At 27.4% G+C, this 14,068-nt stretch overlaps 2 protein-coding genes and 2 long non-coding RNA genes across 4 annotated transcripts; 2 read left to right on the plus strand and 2 right to left on the minus strand.

Moving 5' to 3' along the window:
* Positions 1-68: 68 nt before the first annotated feature.
* LOC123261131 (deoxyribodipyrimidine photo-lyase) lies at positions 69-3,036 on the minus strand. The gene is made up of 4 exons (XM_044722643.1): positions 2,891-3,036; positions 2,502-2,628; positions 2,115-2,443; positions 69-1,073 (listed from the first exon to the last, which is right to left on the minus strand). The coding sequence occupies exons 1-4, from the start codon at positions 2,960-2,962 to the stop codon at positions 93-95; spliced, it is 1,509 nt and encodes a 502-aa protein (XP_044578578.1). The 5' UTR covers positions 2,963-3,036; the 3' UTR covers positions 69-92.
* On the plus strand, positions 2,386-4,600 carry LOC123261141. The gene is made up of 3 exons (XR_006508617.1): positions 2,386-2,465; positions 3,034-3,145; positions 4,295-4,600. It is a non-coding gene; the product is annotated as an uncharacterized LOC123261141 (long non-coding RNA).
* Positions 4,601-5,665: 1,065 nt separating this feature from the next.
* LOC123260292 (neuroglobin-like) lies at positions 5,666-12,687 on the minus strand. Its single transcript, XM_044721299.1, has 3 exons — positions 12,009-12,687; positions 7,794-8,025; positions 5,666-6,451 (listed from the first exon to the last, which is right to left on the minus strand). The coding sequence occupies exons 1-3, from the start codon at positions 12,197-12,199 to the stop codon at positions 6,311-6,313; spliced, it is 564 nt and encodes a 187-aa protein (XP_044577234.1). The 5' UTR covers positions 12,200-12,687; the 3' UTR covers positions 5,666-6,310.
* Positions 8,000-12,774, plus strand: LOC123260295. Its single transcript, XR_006508433.1, has 3 exons — positions 8,000-8,335; positions 8,424-8,673; positions 12,684-12,774. It is a non-coding gene; the product is annotated as an uncharacterized LOC123260295 (long non-coding RNA).
* The last annotated feature ends 1,294 nt before the right edge of the window (positions 12,775-14,068 follow it).

The following is a 14,068-nucleotide window of genomic DNA, read 5'->3' on the forward strand; positions in this document are numbered from 1 at the left end:
TTTTTTTCAGCGTATAAACTACAAGTCTCAAAAATTAATTTTAGTGCATAAAAAAAATACTGTAAGTATCAAAGTTATTTTACAAAGTATCATTATTTCTTCTTAAAAATTTTAGATATGTCATTTTTCTTGTTAACAATCTTACCATCATACTTTCTAACAAAAGCTTTAACATCAAACTTTCTCTCGCAGCCTTTGTAGTTCATGTACCTAATTTTACCAAACACAGATCTTTCCTTCCAGCCTTGATCATGGATACCACAAATAGACCACATGCAGCCAACATAGCCATTAGGATCTCTTCCATCCATGCTGTACTTGTCGTTAAGATAAATTGACCAGGCAAGAGCATCCTCTGGCGACGGAGTCCACTCGAGAATTTTCTTGGCCCAGTACATCCTCAAGAACCCGTGCATTTTTCCTTCTCTGACCATCTGGTTCTGCGCTGCGTTCCACAAATCATCATGGGTCTGAGACTTCTCGAGCTCGTCGCGGGTGTAAAGGTACTCTCGCTTGTCCTTCCTGTGCTGGTTCAACGACTCGATGGCCCAGGCGTTAGTTCCTTCAACTTTATCATAATTCTTGTTGTGGAAACAAAAATTATCGCTCAATTCGCGACGAATTATCGATTCTTCCATGAAGTTTTCTACAGACTCTTTGTACTTTTTTTTGTACTCCTTCACCTCGAGGATCACCCGTTGGACAGATATCTGCCCGAAGTGGAACCACGGGGACAGTTTGCTCAGAGCATCTTGAGTCGGGTCGTTGCGCTTTGTGTTGTAATGCGGCAGACGATTTTTTATGAATGACTCCAACTCAGCCAGAGCTCCTCTGTATCCTGGCTTACACCAGTCAACTTTGTCGACAGTAAGGTCGATCTCCACGTCCTTCAACGCGTTTTTCCAGTCAATGGTTGGTATTTCGAATAAACTGTCATGGGGATGCTTGATCAGCGGAGGAAATTCTGTTAAATACTCGGGTAATTTTGTGTTTATTTTTGATCTTATTGTTCTGGCTCCGTACTCTAGTTTGTCCGATGCGACCCTGCAAGGTACTATGTTATGCGCATCCACCTGGGGAAAAAATACTTTCATGATACTGGATTCAACAGATACTGTGATTATTAATTACTACTAGCAACCTTGCAGTCACTATGTGATTGCCGTGGCTTGTGAACTATGAATAAATAAAATTTTGCTTTATTAAATAATGACTTTTGTTAAATTGCACTGTACTTTCTTAAATATTGACGTTTTTTGAGATATAAGTTCATCCCGATGTTACACTCATCAAGAGCTTTCATTTGAGTACCCACATGCATTTTTGATATATTTTTCATATATTCATATATGTAATATATATAAATAATATGAAAAATTGATGTGGGTACTCAAATGAAAGGTCTCAGTGAGTGTAACATCGGGATGAGCTTATATCTTTAAAAATATGATTAGTTGACAAGATACAATGTCATTTCTTAACTATTGACATTTTTAAAGATATAAGCTCATCCCGATGTTACACTCATCAAGAGCTTTCATTTGAGTACCCACATGCATTTTTGATATATTTTTCATATATAAATATATATAATATATATATAAATATATGAAAAATTGATGTGGGTACTCAAATGAAAGGTCTTGATGAGTGTAACATCAGGATGAGCTTATATCCCTAAAAATGTCAATAGTTCACGAGATATAAGGTCATTTTTTAATTATGTATCTAGAGATAGAGCATTTTCGAATGCAGCCTAAGTACTTGTCATAATAAATTGACTATTGGTGAGAATGATATGAAACCTTGAAAAGGCATAACTCCAGGTCTCGACTTTTCCAACGATACCAAATTTAATCATAAAAACCCATTTTATTTTATCATATAAGTACACTGGCCACAAAATTTTGCTTATTCTTTTAATAATATAGATTATATAGCAATTAAATTGTTTTTGCATCATTGAAAATACTTAAAATTTTTAATTACATTAAAATTACATCAATCAATTTAATTAAATTGATTGATTGTAAAATTCTAATAATTTTTAGATGTCTGCTAATTTTATTATAAAATTTAAATTAATAAAAGAAATATAAATTAAAAATAATTACCTGACATAAAGGTACATCTTTAGGAATTGAATTTTTAAGATCTTCAACCCAACCAAGCGGAACTCGCAGCGGAAAAAAGTCAACAACAAGAGCGCCCATTTTGTGCTTTTTAATTAAATCTAAAACTACGACATTAGGCACGCCATGAAGAAGATGGAAATTTATATTCAGATCCTTGCAATCATTTGAAACTTCTTCCAGAGATTCAATTAGAAATTTGTAGTGTCTAAGAGTTGCGTCTAGAAATTTAGGCAAAATGCAGTAGCAGACATGAAGCGGTAGTCTATTTTTCAGAGCCAGTTTTTGGGCGAACAAAAATGACCAGTTGTCTGTAAATAATTTTATTATTGAGTAAGTAAATTAAATTTTTATGTATTATATTTGTACCTTGAACTCGGCCATCACGAAACATCCAGTAGAGAATTCCCTTTGAATTTTTAGCGACTGCGTCGACTGACGACAGAACTTTAACTCGATTTTTATTGAATTTAAAATCCAAAATTGAACTTGCGGTCTAGAAAATTAAAATAAACTTCTGAATGTTTAACAATTTAAAACAATTTTAATTATAGGGTAAAGTTAGCAGTAACTTGATCATTTTTTAATTTTATTTAACAAAAAAATATTTTTTAAAAAATTACATTTTTAATTTTCTAAATGTTAATTTTTTTCGTCATAATTTATTTTTTTATAAAAATTCTAAAAATAATCAAGTACCTGGTAAATTAATTTTCATAAATTTTTAATAATTATTTTTATTTTTATTGTGTACTTACATTCTGTCTGTTGTCATTAAATTTATCAAACAAACTAGAAGATTTTAATTTTTTCTTCTGAGGTTCTGACATTTTTACAATTAATTGTTTTATAGTTTTCAGTTCTTTGTTTCTGTTTACAAAAATTTACGGTTATGTTTTAGATCGCGCAGAGTAAACTACAGACCAGTGACCACCAGGTATGTTTGTGATTAAATAAATTGACGGCAGTTGGTAATGTTTCTTACTCAGGAATTTATATTTAATAAATATCAAGTGAGTATTTATTTCTAGTCACTTTACTTTAATTATTGATTTAGATTGTAATCTCAAAATATATTTTACACGCAATAATAAGCGTATTTTTACTATGACAAATATTTAATTATTTGTACTTTTAAAAACGTTTCTTTTAAACCATTATTTAGTAGCAAATTAATGCATTTACTTTTCTCTTATTTTGAATATCCAAATATTTACAATCTCAATGCAATAAGTAATGACATTAAAGTTAGCAGTCACTTAACTATTTTTTAATTTTTTTTAACAAATAAATTTCTTCAAAAAAATTATTTTTAAAAAATTGCAATTTTTATTTTTTTAAATTTCTTGTCAATTTTTTTTTTTAATAATAAAGTTAGCCGACATTTTTGATTTTTTTATTTTGCTTAATTTATTAAATTATAACTAAAAAATATTTTTAAAAAATTGCACTTATAGATTTTCAATTTTTTTTAATTTTTTTGTAATTCTTTAATAAAAAAAAATAAAAATTTTTTAGACATCGGCTAACTTTATTTTTATATTTTTTTACCATAATTTATTTGTTAAAAAAAGTTCTAAAAATGATTAAATAATCAGTACGTTCTTTTACTCGTTGTTAAATATTATTTTATCAACAAATTATTATGAAAAAATTTATATAAAAAAAAATTTTACATTTATAAAATAAAATAATTACAATTGTTTTTTTTTTAATTTTTTTCTTTATAATAAATTTGTAATAGAAATAAAAAATTTAAATAATATTTTATATTGATATCTATAATCAAGAAATTTAAAATCCAAATATTAACCTAATAAAAATTTTTCTTCAAGGTTTTATTGACCCTTTAGAATATGAATAAATTTGTGCTTAAAAAAAAAAAATAAAAAAAAAAAAAAAAGTTATATATTATTAAACACAAGATCAATCAAAATATATATTCTTCTTTGTGAAATTTTCTTAAAATATTCTACAATAATTAAATATTGAAGAAAATTTATTAAACGCAACTCAGTTGAATAATTAGCAAGGAATTATAAAAAAAAAAAAGAAAACTTTGAAAAGGAAAAAAAAAAGAAGCTAAATTATAATGATTAATATTTGGAAAATAAAATGATCTTTAACCAAACAATTTCCTTATATTAATAATTATTTTCCAGTGGTTAATATTTAAAGCCTGAGATGTATAATTTAGCAAGTACTCTTACCTTATTAATGTCAAAGGCACTCGACCTAAAAAGCTCGAATGGCAGGTCGCTCCTGCCGCCCGTAACCATCATTAATGGTACACAGACTAAATAGAAAAGAGAAGAGAAAAATAATAGTAACAACAATAACAACAAATATGAAGGCCACAGAGGAGGCAAAAAACGTGTCAAAACACTGGTAGTGCTACTTATTAAAAAGTAAAATACTAAATACAATGGATAATTAAAATAAAATATATATCTCGGATACAATAAATAGTAAACATTGGGCAATTATTATTATATTACAATACAGAACACAAGATGTACATTTTACATTTATATTTTTTAAATATAGTGTACATATAGATTTATTTATTGTATTATTTATATTTTTGGTTTGTTGAAGACTTTCGGTAAAACATTTTTTGTACCTTCATTTCATGTTTCTGAGTATATTTGCGAAGATACTACATAAGATTGTTTATTTTAATATTATTTATGTTTTTTCACACATCAATTAGAAAATTCAACGTGTCACCGCTCATCCTTAAACATTAAATTCATTTTTTATATCAATATTTATTAGGGTGGCGCAAAAAAACCGACTATTTTTTTTTTTTTTTTGAGTTTCGAGTGAAAAAATGTCAATTTTTAATGTTGTAAGAGCCCTTTCCAAAGAACAGCTCAAAAAAAAATTTTTAAGAGGTCGCTCCAAATTTTTTTAAAAAATTTTTTTTCTCGCTACGTCATAATTTTATAGACCAAAAAAAAATAAGTTCCTAAAAGTTTCAATTCAAAATTTAAATTTTGAAAGGTCGCTCATAATTTTTTTTTTAATTTCTGAGTCAAAAAATGCTAATCCAATTAAAATAGTCACTGATAAATTTAAAAAAAAATTATGAGCGACCTTTTAAAATTTACATTTTGAAGTGAAACTTTCAGGAGGACCTTTTTTTTTGGTCTATAAAATTATGACGTAACGAGAAAAAAAATTAAAAAAAAAAAAAATTCGATTTTTGAAATTTAAAATAATTTGGAGCATCCTTTTAAAAAATTTTTTTTAAGCTGTCCTTTGGAGTGAGCTCTTAAAACATCAAAAATTAACATTTTTTCACTCGAGACTTAAAAAAAAAAAATAGTCGGTTTTTTTACGCCACCCTAATATTTATAATATTATATATATTTTCATCATATGTTTCAGAAATAGAACTTTAGTCTTCATCGAGTGGATTGACTCGCTGAAGAATAACTGATTGTTCGACGAGTCCAAGGATGAGCATGACAGGAAACCGTTTGTGAATAAGAGATAGACATCATCAATAGTCAAGAATAGACAGGTGTTTTTGTTTAGTTTAGTTAGAAGACCCCATTATAAATTGACATTGTAGCGAGGGGATAAACCCACGCATGTCTTTATTTTTTAAGTACATTTCTTCCCTCGATTATTACTACTAATCCAGTAGTTAGTAAATAAATAATTCGGCTCATTATTTTATCGTCAACACATAAATTAATTATAAAATTATTAAAAAAAAAAAAAAAAAAAAAAAAAAACTTAAAATATTCATCCACTCTATCAGACACGCACTCACGCACAAATGTATTTACCTATAATTATTTAACTTAAGTGTATAATTATTAATTATTAGCACACACTCGAGCGTGTCGACTGCAGACAAGTCATCAATTTATAGTTTCTTAATTTTATTATTTTATTTCTTCTTTTTTCGCTCAAGTATTTATGCCACAAATCGATCGTAAAAATAGTTATATTAATACAAGTAATAATACATGGAATTGACTAGAATGTATCCGTGCAGATTAAGTCTTAGTCGTAAAATTGGACCATTTTATTACGTAATTTTTTTTTTTAAAAGTACGTCGCACATTTTTATAAATGCTCCAATAAAATGTAGAAAAAAAATCAACATTTGGCATTGTGTGGATGTTATTATTATTTAATTCAATATATATCTCTGTATATATTTACTTTTGGGCTTTATCAAACCCATCGATCAGCGTCTCTATTATGAACTTTATCGTGAGCTTGTATATGGTCTCGACGTTATCCGTGTAGCGATCCTCAAGGGTACGTTTAACAGCCTCCAAAAACGGTGTTTCTATTTTCTGAAACATATTATATTAATGAAAGTAAATCCTTTATTATTCTTTCATGATAAAAAGGCATTAGATTTTCTTGACTTATACAAGCTAATATTTTATGACTGTCGATTTATGGATGAATATTATATTAAGTTTGACGTGGATGAAGAAAATTTTTCTAGCTTCTTTGCTCCTCAAGTTTGCTGACATGAGCACACACATATAAATATAAGTATACATATTATGGATAAATATATTATATTTTGATGTTATTTTCTTGGCTGTCTTTTACGGCCTCTTTGTCTAATAAAAGGACAATAGGACCGATAGACAAGGCTCCCTCATCGCAGGGTTGTCGCAAGTGAGACATGAGCGACATTCACTGCCGAAGAGAATCAAATCAAAGAGGCTTTGTGTTTAATATATACAGTTCGGATTCAGGAAGAATATATGATGATAAAACCGCATACCGGCTACGCTGTTATTATCATATTTAGTATATTTCATGTTTATCTTCCTTCATCTTTATTTTTATTTTTATATGTATGCTAAGTATAGTCTCAGGCGGTGCTTTTCATTTTTAATATCTAAGCGTTAGACTGAGTCTTACATATTCAAGTGAAGTAATAATTAAAATTCAAAGATCAACTACAGGTTATGGGCCCAGTTATTTTTGTAACAATTGAAGTACAAGTAAAAAATAATTGCACAGGCAATTTTTCAAATTTTAAACTTGTAAAATTTTTTTGTTATAATTTTTTCTATAAATAAAAGTTAGCCGACGTTTTTAATTTTTTATTAGTAATTAAATTAGAACAGAAAAATATTTTTTAAAAATTGCACTTACAGTTTTTTAAGTTTTTTACAATAGAAAAATTTATTTTTATTTTTTTGTAATAATTTTCTCAATAAAAAAAACTATAAAAATTTTCAGATGTCGGCTAATTTAATTTTCATATAGTTTATGGTGTTTTTTTTTTTTTTTAATAAAAGTAAAGTTAGCAGATGATTGTCAATTTTTAAGAAGTTTGTTAATAAATTAATTATTATAAAAAAAAATTTTACATGTGAAAATAAAAGAAAATTATTGGTGAAAATTTTAATTGACTATGAAAATAAAGTTAGCAGATATTTAAAAATTTTAATAATTTTTTCAATGAAAATACATTTTTTTTTTTTTTTAAATTTAAAAAACTATAAGTGCAATTTAAAAAAAATATTTTTTTGTTCTAATTTAATTACTAATAAATTAAAAACGTCGGCTAACTTTAGTATTATCTTAAATAAAGCGCACCGCCGCCTGAGAAGAATACACACCCTATAAGTTAATAATAAAGTAAAGTGGTTTAAATGTAATAATGCTTACCCAAAAATATTGTCTGTTGAATCCAGGTATTTTGGTATGAGACGCACCAACTTGATGAAGATATGTTAGAAAGACATCCATATCATCAAGACTTTTAATGCCCTCGTCTAAAGTTTCCATAACCTTATTTGCATGTTCAGCGAGTTCCATACTCTCGGTTTGTTGCTCTTTTGTCTTAAGTTCTCGAAACTTTGTAAATAGATTAAGAAGCTCGGTATTATCTTCGAATAACCTGAAAAATAAATTTATTTTAGATAAGATGTGTAATATTACAGCTAAAAAGGGAATGAGAGTGATAGCTAAGCGATTTATAGTAGAGCATTGAAATAAAGGCTTTGAAATTCACTTGACACGTGAACCGTGGTTCATAAATACATGCATGAACGAAGCAACTGGTACGACGGTGCATATATGTACGTACATGTGATGGAAAAACGAGGGCAAAGGGCATGTACACATAGAAAGGCTTATTGATTCGCCAACTAGGTTGACCGCTGGACCGAGAGACGTATCATCACCTTTTGTACTGGCCCGAATAACGCGTGAGTACCAAAGAAAATTTTATTCTTTTCTCGTTGTATTTAAAGCTTTCAAGCTCACATTTTCTCGCTAACCGGTCTTTAATTTAAGGCGCACTAAAAGCCGATTTATAAACACCCATCGACTAAGAATCAACATTTTATAATCGGGATATAAATACCCGCTCAGACTAACATTTAGATTAACACTGTCAAAAATTTATCCGATCTATTGAGGTCTTGTGATTTTTAATTTCAATGGGATTCTGTTTGATGATGTATCAAGAAGAAATTTTCAAGCTAAATATAACAGTTGATTGAATTAATGTTTATTTTACTGGAATGTCTAATTTATTTTTAAGGTTTTAATTTTTATTTAAAAATAAACTAAGTTTAGAAAATTTTTAGGTAGATTTCTATAGAAATTTAACTATTGTATCCGGTCTCATGTTGTAATTTTAGGAAAATTTTATCATAATATATTTGGCATTGGCTCAAAAGCTTATATATGTATTTATGTATGCATATAACGCGCCATGTCAGCAGGATTGCGCCCATAGTTCTCAACCGATCTTTATGAAATTTTGTGGGCTTATTCTGTAGATCAATACCAAGATCAAGTTCGAAAATGAGCAAAATCGGCCGGTTAGTTTACGAGTTGTGGGAGTTTGAAAATTTTTTTCATTTTTAAAAAATTTTGAATTTTGTATTTTTTATGAAAATAATTTTCTAGATCTAAAAGATAGATAAAATCTATCAAATTGATCTTAAAGTTCATTTAATTACCTTCAATTTAAACTATTATTTGTCTAATTTTGATGATTTTTTTAATTAATTCCGTGAATTTAAAAACTTTCAAAAATTTTTCATTGAACGTATTTCAGCCCTTTTTCTTTAAATAATTTTTAAGCCGTAAAAGATGGCTTGAATTTATCAAATTTATGTTAAAATTCACATAATTATCTTCAATTTAAGCTATTATTCGTCACCTTTTAATACTTTTTTTAATTTATTTCGGAAGTTGGAAAATTAAAAAAAAAATCAAAAATAAATTAATTTTTAGCGTTTATCATCAAATGACTTTCATCTGTTACAAATCCTATTTTTTAGGTAGATGTCTTTAAATATCTATTTGTTGTAGTCGGTCTCATATCATTATTTGCAAAAATATAATAAAAAATAAATTTTAGGACATTGTTGCTTTTTAATAACGTGTTTTTTTTTCAATATTCAAACAAGAAATCTACCTATCCATGTCGGGTATGGCCGAATGGCGTTTTTTATTGAAAAATTGCATTTATTATTTTTTCAAGCTTCTTATCACAGAATTTTTAAACTTTGATTGTATTGATGCAAGAGTTAAATCACAAACAGACTTTTTAATTCAAGACTAGAAATTCTAAAAAAAAAAAAAAACATTACCTTGAAAATAATTTTCTCAAATATTGTATTGAAATTGAGAAATTAAAAATTTTTTTTTTGACAAATAAATTACAAGAAAAATTTATTTCAAAAATATAATATTAAAATTATTATTAAATCAGGACTAAATAATATTTTTAAAAAATTATACTTGAATATATTTAAAAATAAAAAATTATTTCTGGTGTAACACAATAAAATATTGTAAATATTTAAAATAAAAATTACGCGTCAAGTATCGAATGTGTGATAAAAATACAAAACTTTTTGTAGGTCATTCAATTCTCTTTGAAAAAAGTTGTAAGTGTTATTCGATTTCTTACGCTCGGGCAGAATTTAAATCTAAATTTGAAATTCAAAACACAGAGGTATAAAATTTTTGGCAACAATCTGCGGAAAAAAAGTATTTCTACAATATTTGTTATATAAGTAAAGTCATGCTCGAAGAATTTCTGATGAATAAGTTAGAGTACAAGACGGGGATTGACGCCCGAGAGGGAAGATCCATCAACTGTTATTAGGAGATTAAGTAAAAAATTTGAGATATTAAATAAATTACGGTTATATAAGCCGATCTTGAGGAGTGAAAATGATTAAACGATTAGTTGGTATCCACCGCCATTAACATTAACACCGCCTCCAGACACCTCTGCTTCAATTTCACGCAGAGTTTCTCTCGCGAAATTTAATTATGTTTCCGTTTTCCTCCTCCGAGGATATTGTTTATTTATAATCGAATTCTTTGTACGTTACAGACCGACGTACACGTATACGCAGGCCTTTTTTTTTGTTTTATTACATAACTCTTAGGGAACAATTTAATTATAAAAGTTCCTCAGCTCTTCGGCTAATTTAATCAGTCGCATTAACGAGGAGTATAATAAATATAACAAACAAAATAAAATAATCGAATTACATATCTCAGGGAGTATTTAACGACGAAGGAATATCACTAAACTAAACGTTGTAAGTATTACTGTACGAGGATCGTATACTTTACTACCAGAAGTATAGTATGTCTCTGCTCAGTAGGGAGGTTTTATCGCTTTACTTCTCGCCAGCATGTTGAGATTAATTTCCGGTAAAGCTCATTGATCATTGACAAGAGAAATGTGTTTAAAATTGATATTGTTTGTCGAGCGGAAGTTTTTTTTTTTTTTTTTTTTTTTTTTTATAGTCGATACTTTTCAACAGCCCTTTGTTAATCTGAATAATAAATAATAAAAAAAAAAATAATAATAATAATATATATTATTAAGAGAATAAGACAAATTTTGTCTCTAGGATATTCAGATGATAAAAACGTTTTTTTTAGTGAAATTTAGTATCGCAAAATTTATTATGATAAGTATTTAGGCTGAATTTGAAAATGCTCTATCTCTAGAGACATAATTAAGAAATGACCTTGTATCTTGTGAACAATTGACATTTTTAAAGATATAAGCTCACCTTTACATTACACTCATTGAGACCTTTCATTTGAGTACCCACATCAATTTTTCATATATTTCATATATTTATATATTTCACAAATACCATAAATATAAAATATATAAAAAATGCCATGTGGGTACTCAAATGAAAGCTCTTGATGAGTGTAACATCGGAATGAGCTTAGATCTTTAAAAATGTTAATAATTAAGAAATGACATTGTATTTTGTCAACTAATGATATTTTTAAAGATATAAGCTCACCCTGACATTACACTCATCAAGACCTTTCATTTGAGTACCCACATCAATTTTTCATATATATATATATATATATATATATATATATATATATATATATATATATATATATATATATATATCAAAAATATATGAAAATGCATGTGGGTACTCAAATGAAAGCTCTTAATAAGAGTAACATCGGGATGAGCTTATATCTTTAAAAATATCAATAGTTAAGAAAATACAGTGCAATTTAACAAAAGTCATTATTTAATATAGAAAAATTTTATTTATTTATAGTTGACAAGACACGGTAGTGTCACATAGTGACTGCAAGATTGCTAGTAATGATAATTTTTCTGTTCAAGTGTAAAAAAATTGATTTATCCATTTTAAAATATAATTAAGACACACAATTGATCCACGACGATTCAAAACATCAAAACTCTTTATCAAAGTAAAAAAAAAATTGATAATAACTTATTAATTATCAATAATTTTTATAAAATACTTAAGCAATAAATTGTTTTGCAGATTATTTATCCAAGATTCAGAGCACTCGCGTCGTCTTTAAATATGAAATACATGAAAAGCATCTTACTTGACAAACATGAAAACTCCAGTGGGCTCCATAGCTCTAGCAACGGCTTTCCAGCTGGCAATTATGGTGAATTTTTGCCTGGCTGTCAGAGGCAATCTCGGATCAGTAGCTGCTGGCGGAGGTGGTGATTCTCTTCCACCTTGATTCGACTGTGTCGTCGAAGAGGCCAATTTGCTAAGTTCGCAGCCCATTTTAAAAAACAAATCTTCTTAAATCCAATCACCACTCTCGTCACCTTGTTTATTTACTTGATTAAATTCAATTTGTCACTTAAATTCATGTCTGTATCCATCTTTGTCACTGGCGATAGCAATATAAAAAATTACCATTCTAGTAACTCGACTCTTGAAAGTTGAATCTAACTGCACCAAGTTTAGCCGATAAAAAAGTAAAATAAAAATAAAATATAAAATTTCTATCCACGCTCTACTTTAACAAAATATTAAATAAAACATAAAAATACCCTCGAGTTAAAAAGTTCAATCGAGCTTTTTCTTCTTACCAGAAAACTACTCCGGCATTTTTTTTTTTTCTTTATTTTTTGTTATAATCTTCAACTTATCCCGCGCTTCAAAGATTCTTCCATCTTACAATTTTATCCCGCCACTTTTTTTTACGCTTTCTCCTCTTTCGCCGCGTCGTATTTATATTAATTTTCAGTCCTCTTCCTTTCAGCAATCTTCGGCGGGCGGATTCCCTCAAACACACCACTCAGTCACAGGTGGTAATTTCCAGCTTGTTTCTCCAGACGACAGGCACAACTGAGCTTCCAATTTTAACAATAACAACAGTAATAACAGCACAATGCTGGGGATCACACTCCAATAGAGACTGTGACCTACTACAGTTAATTCTGTTTCTAGGATCCGAGTCATTGCATTTATTTACTATACTTAAGAGCCTCAGCTATTTATCCACTGCAACAAAAAAATATCAAAATTTATTTAACAGATACTTAATCATTTTTTTAACAAATTAATAATGGCAAAAAAAATTGACATTTGGAAATTTTTATAAAAATAAATTTAGCCGATATCTAAAAATTTTTATGATTTTTTTTTATTATTAAAGAATTATTACAAAAAAATAAAAAAATAAATTTTTCATTAGTTAAAAACTTAAAAAACTATAAGTGCAATTTTTTAGTTATAATTTAATAAATTAAGCAAAATCAAAAATGTCGGCTAACTTTATTATTATAAATTTTATAAAAATTTGACGTAGAAAATTTTAAAAATTATAAGTGCAATTTTTTAAAAATATTTTTTTAGTTTTGATTTAATTAATTTAATAAAAAATTTTTGAACATCGGGTAATTTTAATGAAACTTAAATTAGCCGACAGCGAAAAATTTTTATTAATTGAATTAGCAATAAAAAAATATTTTTAAAAAATTGCACGTGTAGTTTTTCGAATTTTTTACATGTGCAATTTTTTTTTATAATTTTTTTGTAATAATTTTATTAATAAAAAAAATGAAAATTAATTCCAAACAAATAAATTATGGCAAAAAAAAATATAAATATAATTTTTTAAAAATAATTTATCAGAAAAAATTTATTTAATAAATGAAATTAAAAAATGACTAATTAACTTTAATGTCATCCAAAAAAATTAATAATAATATAACTTCACATTTGACATTATAAACTATAATTATAAATAGTCAACATAATCTTCAGTACACCACATTACATGGTAAGTTTTATTTATTAATACTTCATATTTAACATCAACGTAATAAAGTTATTATTATTATTATTATTCTCACCTTTTAGATATCAGCCTTGGATTATTATCAACTTTTAGCGGTAATATTATCATCTGACAACAACTTTTATTAATAAAAATCAACAGCGAGGATGTTATACTAAAAAAACAAGATCAATCAATATTTTCTTGTATTTCGCTCGAGAGCCTGCCTCCAAAATGACAGACATAATAATAATAGGGCAGTAACATTGTGCAGGAACAGGAGCTGCCGTTTATCCGTAACTATATATATATTTATTTGAATGGATATCCCACGGAATGAGAGTAAGAGTAGAGCTTTTCAGATG

This window comes from Cotesia glomerata, linkage group LG3 (assembly GCF_020080835.1).
Source record: "Cotesia glomerata isolate CgM1 linkage group LG3, MPM_Cglom_v2.3, whole genome shotgun sequence".
NCBI classification, from domain to species: domain Eukaryota; kingdom Metazoa; phylum Arthropoda; class Insecta; order Hymenoptera; family Braconidae; genus Cotesia; species Cotesia glomerata.

Coding starts and splice junctions, on each gene's coding strand:
- LOC123261131 (XM_044722643.1), bottom strand. CDS start 2,962: ATGTCAGAACCTCAGAAGAAAAAATTAAAATCTTCTAGTTTGTTTGAT. Junction 2,444..2,501: donor TCGTGATGGCCGAGTTCAAG/GTACAAATATAA, acceptor AATTATTTACAG/ACAACTGGTCATTTTTGTTC. Junction 1,074..2,114: donor AAGATGTACCTTTATGTCAG/GTAATTATTTTT, acceptor TTTTTTCCCCAG/GTGGATGCGCATAACATAGT.
- LOC123260292 (XM_044721299.1), bottom strand. CDS start 12,199: ATGGGCTGCGAACTTAGCAAATTGGCCTCTTCGACGACACAGTCGAAT. Junction 8,026..12,008: donor GGAGTTTTCATGTTTGTCAA/GTAAGATGCTTT, acceptor TTTATTTTTCAG/GTTATTCGAAGATAATACCG. Junction 6,452..7,793: donor TCAACAGACAATATTTTTGG/GTAAGCATTATT, acceptor AATATGTTTCAG/AAAATAGAAACACCGTTTTT.